Below are 13,821 nucleotides of genomic sequence, written 5' to 3' on the forward strand. Positions count from 1 at the left end.
TTCATAGTTAAATTGTTACAAGTGCTAACGTTTTTTGGCCAAATAAACTACCACTAATATTCTAGATCTAACCCTGGGGTATATTTTTATGCTTAAGAGTATTGAGAAAGGTGTCTGTGTTTGTGGGGGGGGGTCAGCCTCCGTTTAACTGGGTTGCTGAGGCCTCTCTGAACCCAAGTCTTCGGTTAAGATGCAGTTCCTATAAGGTGTTTGTCTTGTTATTTTGCTCTTTCCAGGTGATGATGCCAGGGAGGCAGTTAAACACGGTTTGGATGGGATCTTGGTGTCAAATCATGGGGCTCGACAACTCGATGGGGTACCAGCCACTGTGAGTTTTAGCAAATGCTGGGATTTCTCTTTGTAGCTCCCATTTCAGTTCTATCTCTGTGTCTGCCTTGTGTGTGTGTATATTTTTGTGTGATCGCTCAAGCTGCAATATATGTGAATATGTGAGATCTCGGATTCTGAGTTTGGCGGGGCATAACTACCTAAATTAACTACTACATTTATGTTTAGTTAGCACAATACATTTGTTTGTAAACATATAAAAGTCCCTGTTAAATAATAAGGCATTTGTGGGTAGGGATTATTCTTGTATTCACAGGTGCACCAATAGACATAATGTAAACTGGAGTATGAAAGAAAAAATTATGCCATGAGAGTTCAAAGAAGATGAACTAACAGAATTGGGGGCTTTCCAAAGGCTTTGGTAAAGTTTGGGATCAGGGTACAATTGTGACAAGAAGTCAGGAGGAGGAACAGCTTGGAATTTCCTGTGTATGTGGGGTTGCAAAGCTGCAGAGAGAGGGTGGAGGGGATGGGGAAAGGAGTGGGCTGCACTAGGCTACTCCTTGAGTTGTGAACCATCTGAGCTGTGCATTGGAATTCCCTGGGGAACTTTCAAGAATCCTGATGCTCAGGAATCAATTCATCAGGATCTCTGGCAGGGAAGTTGGGTACACAGGCACCAATATTTTTTAAAGCTATCCAGGAGATTCGAACATGCATCTGTGGTTTTTATACACTGCATACACTGTGCTGGGCAAATCTGGGTCCAGAATCTAGATATAAAAGGGAACTAGGCCGGGCGCGGTGGCTCACGCCTGTAATCCTAGCCCTCTGGGAGGCCGAGGCGGGCGGATTGTTTGAGCTCAGGAGTTCGAAACCAGCCTGAGCAAGAGCGAGACCCCGTCTCTACTAAAATTAGAAAGAAATTAATTGGACAACTAAAAATATATAGAAAAAATTAGCCAGGCATGGTGGCGCATGCCTGTAGTCCCAGCTACTCAGGAGGCTGAGGCAGGAGGATCGCTTGAGCCCAGGAGTTTGAGGTTGCTGTGAGCTAGGATGATGCCACGGCACTCTAGCCCAGGCAACACAGTGAGACTCTGTCTCAAAAAAAAAAAAAAAGGGGAACTAAACTGGCCTGAAGTTGTGGGACTGAGTTAGAACTGTGATGGAGAGAAATTAGCCCCCAAAAGGCCTAAATCCAAGGAATCCAGCAGAGGTGCTGGGGCAGATTTTAAGATCAAGAATTGGTGGACCAGAAGTGGATCAAAAGCCATGGAGACAGACAGGTTTTATGGATCCAGGCTCCAGGATGGGGCCAGGAGCACAGGTGGGTTTTAAAAGTGGTTCCCTTACATGCTCTCCCCTTGTGGAGATTTGGCTAAGATTCTTGTAGAGGAGGCAATAATGCCACAGCTACCTTTCACCTCTGTTCTGTCCCTATGTGACCCCTGTTTTTAGGGTTGTGAACAGGAAATGTGAAACAGGAAGGAGTGAGGTGTGCTTGGGGAATACCAAGCAATTCATTTTGTTTGCAGTATCTGGTGGGAGTGAGTCCTGGGAAATACATCTGTCTGGAGAGATAAGGAAGGAGATTCTTGAATCCTATGAGTTGTTGGCTATGCAACAAAAGAGCCTTGGTTTAGTAGCCATGAGTCTCATAAATTGGATTTTGGCATGACAAGAGGCAGGAAGACCAATTAGGGGGCCTTAATGATTACCATAATAATCAAGGAAACAGAGAAGGGGTGCCTGGACCACTGAGGGACAGGGGAATTGATTTCCACTCTGAACCTTGGTTTCCTCATCTTTTAAAGTCTAAATATCAATGTGATGATTTCTTTGGTGGCTTTAAACTGCAATGTTTTATAATTTGATTTACATAGGCAAAGTCAAGTAGCATCATATAACAAAACTTAAAAATATATATTTACTAAATAATTTGGATGACTTTCCCAGACCACCACTTCTCTCTGAACTGGATCATCATATGTGTGTGTGTATGTGTGTGTGTGTGTTTCCCCCCTTTTATCAGAACCATTCAGTCATAGTTACTGTATGGATGGCTGTAATTGGGATGACCAGTTGGATTTATCTAAACAACTGGAAGAAGAGTAGAACAAATAATTTAGCCAAATAGTAGTGGATTATTGTTTCATTGAACTCACTAGCAGGTTGACTGAGCTACATTCATAGACCAGTTTTGTAGGTCTTATGGTAAAGCAGGGAATGCTGGGTATGCATATTACATTTGCAGTTTTTTCTAAAACACTAAGGGTAAGAACCAACCAAGTCTTTGTACACTGTAAGATTATATAGTCAAAAATTTAAAATCATGAACCTGGAAGTTGTCAGCCCTTTCCAACTCAGCTTTACTCCCAGAGACACGTCTTTTCAGATGATATTAAATGTTGCCTGCAGGTAAATAGAGGTGGAAAGTGAAGCCCTCCTCTGAGGAGGGTGGAGAAGTTGGTCACAGCTCAAGGCTTTTTCTCAAATTTATGCCTCACTTGTGTATGAAGACATAGACTTAGTGTGCAGGCCAAATTAAGTTTGTTTTCTAAAAATAAAATATAAATCTACTGAAATCAAATCTAACTAAATTTTAAGGGAAAAATATCTAAATGGTGTGGTTTATTTCCCTCTGGCTGAGGGGATATGGAAACATCTAAAAGGGCTTTTTGAGTTGTGGTCTCTGAGACTGTTTTTAAAAAAACAATAACCCTCCCCTTTGCGTGCTGTATGCACGGGAGGAGATACTTGCTTGAATTTTGCCTCCCACTTAAGAGCAAATTTTAGGCTCGTGAGGGTGAGAGAAATGTGAGAACAGATTTGGTTTATGGTGAAGGGTGTCTTTCCCTCAGCGTGTGAGTTTTGCAGTGGGTGGCAAAAGGCTTGAAGGAGGCTGTGGTGTGAAGCTTTTCAGTAGATGCACAGAAGGACTCGCTGTCCTGCAGATTCTGTTACATCATTAGTCAGAGCCGCAGAGGCAGCATGATGTCATGGGAAGAGCACTGTCTTGGGTTCGAGCCCTCGTCTCACCACTCTTAAGGGGTAAGAGCTAGATGAGCAAGTCAGACTTTTCAGCTCGAGCCTTTTCAAAGTGTCGTGTTGGTTTCAAAAAGAAAGAGAATATATGTTTTCTCCTTTTCTATAAATCACTGAGTTCCATTGTATGGGGAAATACTTATCATTAAGAGTTTTAGAACAGGAATTTAACTTCAGTTCATCTTAATACATAGTTTCTGAAAATTGCTGCCAGGCCTCTGCTCTACCCAAAAGAAATTAAAAAATAAGGTCACATCAAGGTCCTTGTCCTCATGGTAATAATGTGACCCAGATTGGCCTTGAAGTAATTAGAGAATAATGGGATAGAATCAAATTGATTTCTAAAATTGATTTCTAGATCTTCTCAAACTGGGGTTTAAAGACATTCTCCAGAGTGTTTGAATCCTAGGAGCATTTTTTTTTTTTTTTCAATTTCACATTTTTACTTGGATGCTAACTGGACCTAAACTACCTCAAGCTTAAAAATGTGATGTTCTTTTCCAGTGAATATTTCCAACTGCAAAACATTTTCAGAGAATAAGCATTTGGGTTGTTCATCAGTCGATGTTTCTCAAATTGAGCCCTTGGGCATGTTCTGTGAACTCTTAAGCGATTTTATTTTTCTTCTTGAAAAGGGTTCAATGCAATTCCATCTTTGAGAAACATTTAATCTATCAGTTGCCTTTTGCTGTGTAACAAACCACTCTGAACCTTACTGGCTGAAAAACAATAGCCATTTATCCATTTTGCAATTTTGTACGTTGGCGATTTGGGCTGAGATCTGTGGGGGGCTTTTCTGGTCTCGACTGGGCTCGCTCTTAACTGTCAGTGGTCAGCTGCTGCGTCCTCTGGGACAGGCTGGGGACTGGATGAGCTCAGCAGGGACAGTACTGCATTATTGCATGTCTCCCAGCAGGTAGGTGTGCTTGTTCTCTTAGGTGGCACGTTTCCTACAGCACTAGCTAAAGTATGCAAGGCCTCTTGAGATCTAGGCTTAGGACTGGCACTGTTACTTCTCTCACATTCTATTGGTGAAAGCAAGCTACAGGCCAATTCGGCTTCCGGGGGTGGGAAACAGAACCCTCCTCCCTTATACGACACACCCCTCCCCCGTGATGCTACAAGGAAATGAAGATAGAGCGGGAAATCATTGTGGCCATTTTTGCGATTGCAAACAATCAGCTAAATGTATATGAACCGGTGATTTTTCTAAGTGTGCTTAGTAGAAACACCCCCCCCGCCCCCGCCCAGCTCGGGGCTGCCTAGTGAAGTGCGATGGGTGGGGTGGGATAGAGGTCCCTGGAGGATTTATGGACAGTGGCTTGGACTATGTCTCCTTCATTCTTCACTAAGCAGCTCTGTTTTTTATCTGCTTTTGTTTATGTTTAACTGCTTTAATTTGCACAAAGGTTTGCATACCTAAAATGTCAGAAATCAAGAGTATAACAATAGATGCTATGGGACGGTGGAAAGGTGAGAATTCCCTGTGAGTATAAATTTTGTTTAGGGGTGGGGCGGGGGTGCGGTTGGGTAGGGAGCATCCTGGAAGAGGGGGACTTCGACAGGAAGGAGGAAGAGGATTCCATTTGAGAGTCAGATCACTGTGGGATTCTTTTCACGTCCCTTAACCTGCCTGACATTAGTGCCTTGAATATACCAGATCCTCGACCAAGTGTTTGATAAATCAGTGAATAGAGGGCCAGAGGAGCCACACTGCATAAAGATCTTAACATAGTTTCTGGAGATTAACTCCAGCGGAGTTTAATTAGTTTTCTAAAGAAGCACTAAAGAAAGAAATAACAACTGAAATGAATGATCTCACAGACAGGTAGCAAACTGAAAAGAAGGAAACAGAAACAGAGCCATCAAGTGGTGGGTTTGTCTACTATATTTATTTATTTAATCTGTTCTGATCAGAATTATTTTGCATAATATATGCCTACTAACACTGCAGCCACTGAAAGAAAAAGGGGAGGATAGAAATGTTCAGCAGTGTATAAAAGTTCTTGTCCATGGACACATGAAACACCAATCTGGGCTCTGTGTTTTAACCCAGGATTCACATTGTAAGTATCCTTATTAGTTTACTTTTAGGCCAGGTGAGGCCTTGGAAATAACCTAAACAGACTTGATTTGCCTGACTTTGGAAACCTGTATTGAACCCAAGCTAGCTAATATTTTTCTTTGGTTCTGGTTTCAAATGGGGAAATATGCTTAATTATAGCTTGCATCACCTCTTGGAAATTGTAGCATTTATATGTTGATGTAACTTGCCTGAATGTAAAAGGAGGACTATGTATAGGTAAAGGGACATATGTAAATAGATCCAAAGCATGTTTGGCAAGGCAGAGAAGCCAAAAGGAAAAGGGGAAAATCACATTACCTGCCAAACATTTAGGGGCACATGCCAAGTGTTGCCTTCGCTTCCTCTAAATCTGTACTTGTGTTTGGTCTTCAGCCTTTTACATAAAACTCTCTTTAAGTTTAGCCTCTAAAATTTTAGAGGAGAAGTGGGAAAGCCTTTGAGTGATTTCAGCATAATTATTTCTGGAAAAAGTGTACTCGAGTGTGTGGTAGCTTCTTCAGCATACATTTTAAATGGGAACTGGAGTTAATGTTATATTTTAACATTTTGGAATGAATGTGGATAATTTCTACAGATTTTGATCTATATAGGTTACCTTGTGAATCGTTTCTGTTCTCAAATGCAAAGATCTACATCAAAGTAGCCAATTGTGTCACCTACTGCCACAGGATGCTATAAAACAAATGATCCCAAATTCAGTGATTTAAATCAATAATCATTTATTCCCGTGAAAGTTTGTGTCAACTAGTGTCTACTGATCTAGGCTTGGTACTAGCTAGGTGGCTGTGCTCCAAGTTTCAGGTCCAGCTGGATTTGGCTTTGATAGCTCTGTTTCCTAAATATTTATCCTGGGGCCCAAGCTGGAGGGGAAACATTACCTGGAGGATGCTCTTTTCATGGCAAGTGGAAAGTTGCAAAAGAGTAAGTAGAAATATATGAGGTTGCTTAAGGCCCATGCTCAGAAGTGGCATTCTGCCATCTCTGCTCACAAATTATTGGCCAAAGTGGGTGATGTGGCCAAGGTCAAAGTCAAGGAATGGGCAGACGTGCTCTGTTCCTTTTAGTGGGAGAAACTGTGAAGTCGCCTTGGAAAGGGAGTGGATTTTGAGATGTGTGAAGGATCAGAAACAATAATGTAATCCACCAAATCAACCTCTATGAGGATCTTGATTCTCTAGTGCTAACCTGAACCCCAAATCAATTGTCAATGAAGATCAAGATCTTCAAGGTGCATGTGGTCACACTGTTGGTGGGACTGCAAATTAGCACAACCTTTGTGGAAAACAGTATGGACAATCCTCAGAGAACTAAAAGTAGACCTACCATTCAATCCGTCAACCCACTACTGGGTATCTACCCAAAGCAAAAAAGTCATTTTATAAAAAAGACACCTGCATCCAAATGTTTATCACATCACAATTGCAAAGATGTGGAATCAACCTGTGCCCATCAATTCATGAGTGGATTAACAAAATATGGTGTATATATATATATATATATACACATACATACCATGGAGTACTACTCAGCCATAAAAAGGGATGAATCAATGCCTTTCACAACAGTTTGGATGGAACTGGAGACCATTATTCAAAGTGAAGTATCACAAGAATGGAAAAACAAACACCGCATGTACTTGCTATTAAACGGGAACTAACTGATGAGCCCACATGTGCACAGAGGAATGTAAAACTTAGAAGAAATCAAGCGGTGGGGAAAGGGTAAGGAGGAAAGGGACAGAAACCTACCTAATGGGTACAATGAACACTGTCTGGGTGATGGGCACACTTAACAGCTGTGACTCAAGACATTACAAAAGCGATCTGTGTAACCAAAAATATCTGTACCCTGTTAATACTTTGACATGAAACAAAAATAAAAGCAAGAAAAATATTTTCGCAGAGAATTCTCTAACTTTGTATATGGCTGGATACAAAGTATATTGGATGAGGAAATCAGAGACTAAATTTTTTATTTCTAGCTGTGTTTGCATTTTTTATACACCACTGCTTGCACTGTTAACTGAATATGAATTTTAACAATTGATTTGCAATGAATAATGTTAAGAATAATTTATATCAACAAGACACTTCATTCACTTCTATGAATTTTATAAAAAATTGCTATAAAAGAATGTTTTAAAATTATGTTTCTAATTTTTTTGATTATGATCTTTGAATTTGCATATCAGGTACAGAAAAAAAAATCTTTGGACTTTGAAAGAAACAAGCCACTCAATTTCAAATTTAGCTGTTAGTTGTTGTTTTTGTGCTAGCCTTTGTACCTCTATTCTTTCAGAAGGAAATAATTTTATTACAGACCCCAAACCTACTTAGCTTCAACTCTAAGTCCTAGCTGGATGCATCAGTGGTTTTGGAGGTGGAGCTGAATAACAATTCAGTGTTAATAGTGTTACATTATTGACCTCTTCTCTCCCCAGATTGATGCTCTGCCAGAAATTGTGGAGGCTGTGGAAGGGAAGGTGGAAGTCTTCCTGGATGGGGGTGTGCGGAAAGGCACGGATGTTCTGAAAGCTCTGGCCCTGGGTGCCAGGGCTGTGTTTGTGGGGAGACCGATCATATGGGGCTTGGCTTTCCAGGTAATTAGACCAAGATAAATGTATAAAACAGGATGACTGGACAGTGAAACAAATGAATGAAACAAGTCAGACTGAATTACCCAATAGTTCTTTATCTTTTACTTGGTTAGGGGGAGAAAGGTGTCCAAGATGTCCTTAGGATACTAAAGGAAGAATTCCGGCTGGCCATGGCTCTGAGTGGTAAGCTCGCCATTCTCATTTACAACTCTCTTTTTCTTCTGTGGTCTGTAAGTCAGGCTCATTGGCGGAGAGAAGTAAATTGGAAAGGGAAGAGGGTGGAATCCTTTGGGGCATATTAAATTTGAAGTTGACTCTGTATTTATAGCTCCAGTGCAGAGCTCTCTTTGAACTAAGAAACTGTACAGTGTGCACATCTATAGCAGTCATTAGCCTCTATCTTTGACAACCTTATTAGGAATATTTTGGTGAGTGGAAGTACTTAAGGGTAGATGCTGCATCATGCTCTTTCTCATCTCATAACACATGAACACATAAAATCTTACTGGCTGGTCAACACCTCACTTGGGTGTCTAAGTGGTGCCTCGAACTCGACTTGTTCAAACCTAAGCTGCTAACGTTTTCCATTCAACCTGCTCCACCTGTAGTCTCTCCAGTCTCTGATCAGGTGAAGCCCATAGTTTCAGTCACTCAAGTGGAGGATCTTGAGTCATTCTTGACTCTTCTTTTCTCTCACACCCTCACATCCACAGGGGCTCTGTCTTCAAAATATAATCAGAATCTGGCCTCGCTGGAGCCATCATTGGCTCTCTTCCTGTGGATATCGTGGGTCTGCCCCTCTGTTCTTGCCTGCCTCCCCTCTCCTGGGTATATTCTGATCATGGCAGCCAGAATGATCCTTTTAAACATGAATTCAGATCATGTTACTCTTCTCATCAGAGCCCTCCCATGGTTCTTGGTTTACTCGGAGTAAATGCCAAAGTCCTTGCAGTGGTTTACAAGGCCACCTGTGGCTTGACCCCAGTTATTTTTCTGATTGCAGCTCCTGCTACTGTCACCCTTCCTTACTCCCCCCAGGCCACACGTGCCTCCTTGAACTCCCATGACTATATCAGACATGTTTCAGCCTTGGGGCTTTTGCATTCGCTGTTCCCTCTGCCTGGATGCTCTTCCCCAAGCTTCATAGCTACATGAATAAATTCCTCATGTCCTTCAAGCTTTCGCATGCATTGTGGGTACTTTCTCAAAGGGACTCACACCAACTACTCTGTCTAATATAGCAATCCTTCCTACACTCAGCTATTCAACTTTCAGTTTTCTTTCTCTATTTTATTTCATTCTTTGCCCATAGCACCTATCACCTTCTATATATCATCTACCATATAATTTATCTTTTAAATTATATACATTATGTATTATCTGTCTTCGCTTTAAAATGTAAGATGCATTAGACAGGGGTCTTTTATTGCCTTCACTGCAGTGTTTCCAGTGCCTAGAGAAGTGCCTGGCACACAAACAATAAATATTTGTTGAAAGAATAAATAAATAAGTCAATCAGCTGTGCCATTATTGCTGGTTACTATTTTTAATTTTACTCAGAATGAGCCTCGAGCTGCAAAGAATGGCCTCGAGTTAATTATCAGCTACCCCATTTTTGAAGATAAAGAGGGTTTCCTTTTCTGTAATCCCTATGATCCAGATTGTCCACGTAGATAGAACTCCTGAGATAAATGGTCTACTCACTACTGTGCGGGGCCTGTGCAGACAGAGCCTCGATGAGAAGAATGCCATTCTGTGAATCCTCACTACGCATTTTAATTTGCTACAGACATATCCTAAAAGAGAGCTTTCAGCCACTGACTCTCTATTAAATGTGGCAGAAAGAATATACCCTTTGTGTTAATAAAAATATGTGCCAGTCATTTTGTGTTAAGGGCTGTTTAGGTAATAAAAATGGTCTCATGCCACATAAGATTTGGCAAGCCTACCTTGAATCATAAACCTTACATTTGTCAAATTTTACATTCCTTGGGAAAACGATTACCTGCCTGATTATTATTGCATTCATTTCATATTAAATGTATGCATTATTTTTTCAGGGTGCCAGAATGTGAAAGTCATCGACAAGACATTGGTGAGGAAAAATCCTTTGGCCGTTTCCAAGATCTGACAGTGCACAATATTTTCCCATCTGTATTATTTTTTTTTTTCAGCATGTATTGCTTGACAAAGAGACACTGTGCAGAGGGTGACCACAGTCTGTAATTCCCCACTTCAATACAAAGGGTGTCGTTCTTCTCCCACAAAATAGCAATCCCTTTTAGTTCATTGCTTTTGACTTTTCAATGGGTGTCCTAGGAACCTTTTAGAAAGAAATGGACTTGCATCCTGGAAATATATTAACTGTTAAAAAGAAAACATTGGAAATGTGTTTAGACAACGTCATCTCCTGGCAGGCTAAAGTGCTGGAAAACAAAAGATAGCCTTTGGTAAAATTGGAGGTAGTGAACGCTGAGGTAAAAAGATAACGATCTCACTGTGTGTTAACCTGCATTGTGTTTGGACATCTTTAAAGCAGTGGTTCTTAAATTGTAAGCTCAGGTTCAAAGTGTTGGAAGTGCCTGATTCACACCACTGAGAGGCTATCACTGGACGGAACTGGAATGGATGGTGGTGATTTGTGATACTTCTTTTAATGTAGCTTTCCAATCACATCTTCAATGTCTGACTATATCCGAATGTTTTATGATGTATATTACTTCTTAATCAGAAAGAAATAAAGGATTTTTTGAAAAGACTGTATCTGGTCCATTTGTAAAAATATGGAATTCAACCATTTAATCTCTAAATCCTAATTACCTCCCCATTCTCCTTCTGCATATCCCATTACTTCTCCTATACTCCTTGTTCCTTTTCTTTTCTTTTTTGTTTCTTTCTAGCTGGTAGCACGTGCAGGGACAGCTACATAATGTGTGGAGGCTATGCCAAATGAAAATGTGGGCCCCTTGTTCAGAAAGCAGGACAAAACCTTTTTCTTTCTTTCTACAGTTTTCTCTTAACCTGTCGTGATGTCTTTTATTTGCTATTTCATGTCACGCTTCCGTGGGTATGGGGATATCCACAGGGCAAGAGTGTACCCTCCCAAGTGCCTGGTGTATTGCCCTGAGACTTGCCTCAGCCCTACCTGTGCCCATGCCCAGAACCCTGCCAGGGGTGGAGAGACAACATCACTGAGCAGGGTGGCTGAGCCAGTAGTCAAGTCCCCACTCAGGAGACATGGGGAGGTGGCAGATGGGACAACGTGTGACGCTAGGGTCCAAGCCCCCAGCACAGGTTCTATTGTCAAATTGAGCTTCATTTATAAAACACAAACTCAATGATAAAATTATTTAAGAATTTCAAACCAACAACCACAGAACATCAAACCCCAAGCCTGAGACCTGTTTCTGAGTGTGGAGCCCTGTTGACTGCCCATGAAGCCCTGGGCATGTGACTTTCAGATTTATTCCCAAACCAAACATTTGACAAATTGGAGGTGAACTTGGTAGCCAAAATATTCTGAAGTTGGACTTCTTATCACCTCTCTGGTTGTTCAAGCACTCAATGAAACAATTAGGAGAATCACCACCTTAAAGTATGTTTTTTATGGTTTATTTTTTTATTATTATTATGTTTTTATTATTCTAAGATCTCTCTCTTTCTCTCTCTTTCCTTCTAAATGCTAGAGCATTCTTAAATACTAACATGGACACAAACATAGATTTTCTTTCTGAAGTTATATCTAAGTCTAATAAAGAAGAAAATAGTTATCCCTTAACTTTTTCTCCAAACACACAGAGGAAATATTATTATCATATCATGTGATTGTTTTATGCTTTTCCAATTAATATTTATCAATGAATAGGTATATAATAAGCACCTCTTTGATTCCCCCAACTGATTCAGAAATGACTGATGTCGGCACAACATACCCATTTTGGCTACATCATAGTGTGTGGCTGGGTGGTAGATTGCTAAAACGTTGATAACTTCCCAGAAAATAAAGATCTACATGGTGTTTTGTGTAAGTTTTATACGAGTTACAATGAGAATGGGGATTACTGGTTTTAATTTGTGAATTTTTCATTTTTATGATTCTCCTGAGCCATCGTACCTCCTTGAAGGTAGATTTTCATTTATTTCTTCAGTGTTGGAATATATCTGAATGCTGTATGTCTGATCATTTATCTGTAATCAGAAAGATATACAGTTGTTTGTATTTGCTTTTTTTTTAATGAGTGACGTGGATCCAGTTGTAACAATACTAAGATCAAAGGTATCCAGTGGTTAAAAGCAGAATGAAGATGTGTTGTTTGCACATCCCCTTCCAAGGAGTACTTACCCTTGGTAGAAGTTCTTTGAGGAAGCCAACTGACTCTTCTGCTCCTGAGTTTCTTGAAATATGTCGAGGGGCAGTAATAGGAACAAATGGTTTAATATAGGCTGAGTCTGCTTTTCTTGTACGTTATTTAATGTATATAGTGCTCTAGAGTAGTGTTTCTCAACCTTTAGGAGTGTACCAGAATTACCTGGAGGGCTTGTTGAAACATATTGCTGGGCCCCACCCCCCATAGATTCTGAATCAGCCAGCGGAATGAGCCAGCTGTTGGGTGTGGGCTATAGGCAGAGGCCATGCCCCACCTTAAAAGGCCAGCTGCACCTTAGCCAGCTGGTTCTTTTTGTTAAATTTCATTTCTTATTGAAGTATAAAATGCATGCAGTGAGGTGTGTAAAGTGCTCAAACCTGTTTGCATAGATGGATAAACTTTACATATACCCCCATATGACTATCACCCAAATCAAGATATAGAACATTTCCATCATCCCCCAAAGTACCTCCTCCACCAGAAGTAAACCTGTGCTAACTTCCATTGTCATCGATTGGTTTTGACTCGTCTTGAACTTCATATATGTGGAACAATGTGGTATATGCTTTGGTATTTTGTTTCTTTTGCTTAACATGTGTGAAATCCATTTATGTTGTTGAAGGTATCAATAGTTAGTTCTGTTTATTGCTCTGTAGTAATCCATTATAAGAATATAACACAATTTATCTTTTTCTTCTCCTATTGTTTGATGTTTGGGTTGTTTTCAGTTTTTCTACTGGTAGCTGTTTCTAACTGACTTTTGGGAAAATGCAAACTCAGTGTTATTTTATCACTCTTCATAAAAAGCACGACATCTAGATTTTTATGCGAAGATTTTAAATGGTGGCAAATATTTAATGTTTTGAACATTGAACAGGTCATGTTAAACATGAATGTGGCCTACATGCCACAGGTTTTCAATCTCTGCAATGTCTTATCCTCACAGATGTTTCCCTCATGGCTAAAATCGCTCTCATGCCCTGACGCAGAATCATGCCTGAGACCTGTACCAGTGCTGGGTGCCTGCCAACAGAAATTGCCAGGATCTCCTGTATTTAAGCTTGCTTATATTCTGCTACCTGGAAGAATGTGGGTGTGAAATAAACTTTCGTCTCTCTACCAGGCCTGAGGAGCACAGGTTCCTGGGCTTGTAGGAACAAATTGAATGGTATTGATGCTTCTTAGCGTGCAGTTTGCAAACTACATTTGGGTCATTGCTGTGTTATTCATTCGCTTGTTTATCTTGCCAAAACATTGGCGTTTGTGAAACAGCTTTAGAAGGCTGTGGTGGATTAGGATAGCATGAAAGGAAGTTGTGGCTTGTTCTCAAACAGAGAGAAAAGACTTTTCTCTTCATTGTAAAATCCATAACTTATTTACTGTCTGATGGACTGTGTTGCATGTCAGTTGCATAGCAACAAAATAAAGTTTGTCTG

General features: G+C 40.5%; 1 protein-coding gene across 1 annotated transcript in view; it reads left to right on the top strand.

Annotated features, from left to right (window-relative positions):
* HAO1 (hydroxyacid oxidase (glycolate oxidase) 1) overlaps positions 1 to 10,773 on the top strand; it is a 69,113-nt gene extending 58,340 nt beyond the window's left edge. Inside the window, exons 5-8 of the mRNA XM_012639239.1 lie at positions 237 to 328; positions 7,863 to 8,021; positions 8,132 to 8,201; positions 10,079 to 10,773. Of these exons, the coding sequence (XP_012494693.1) occupies positions 237 to 328; positions 7,863 to 8,021; positions 8,132 to 8,201; positions 10,079 to 10,149 (392 nt within the window). The 3' untranslated portion in view covers positions 10,150 to 10,773. The remainder of the gene's footprint in view (positions 1 to 236; positions 329 to 7,862; positions 8,022 to 8,131; positions 8,202 to 10,078) is intronic.
* Positions 10,774 to 13,821: the final 3,048 nt, after the last annotated feature.

This window comes from Propithecus coquereli, unplaced genomic scaffold (genome assembly GCF_000956105.1).
Source record: "Propithecus coquereli isolate 6110/MARCELLA unplaced genomic scaffold, Pcoq_1.0 Scaffold139, whole genome shotgun sequence".
In the NCBI taxonomy this organism is placed as follows: Eukaryota; Metazoa; Chordata; class Mammalia; order Primates; family Indriidae; genus Propithecus; species Propithecus coquereli.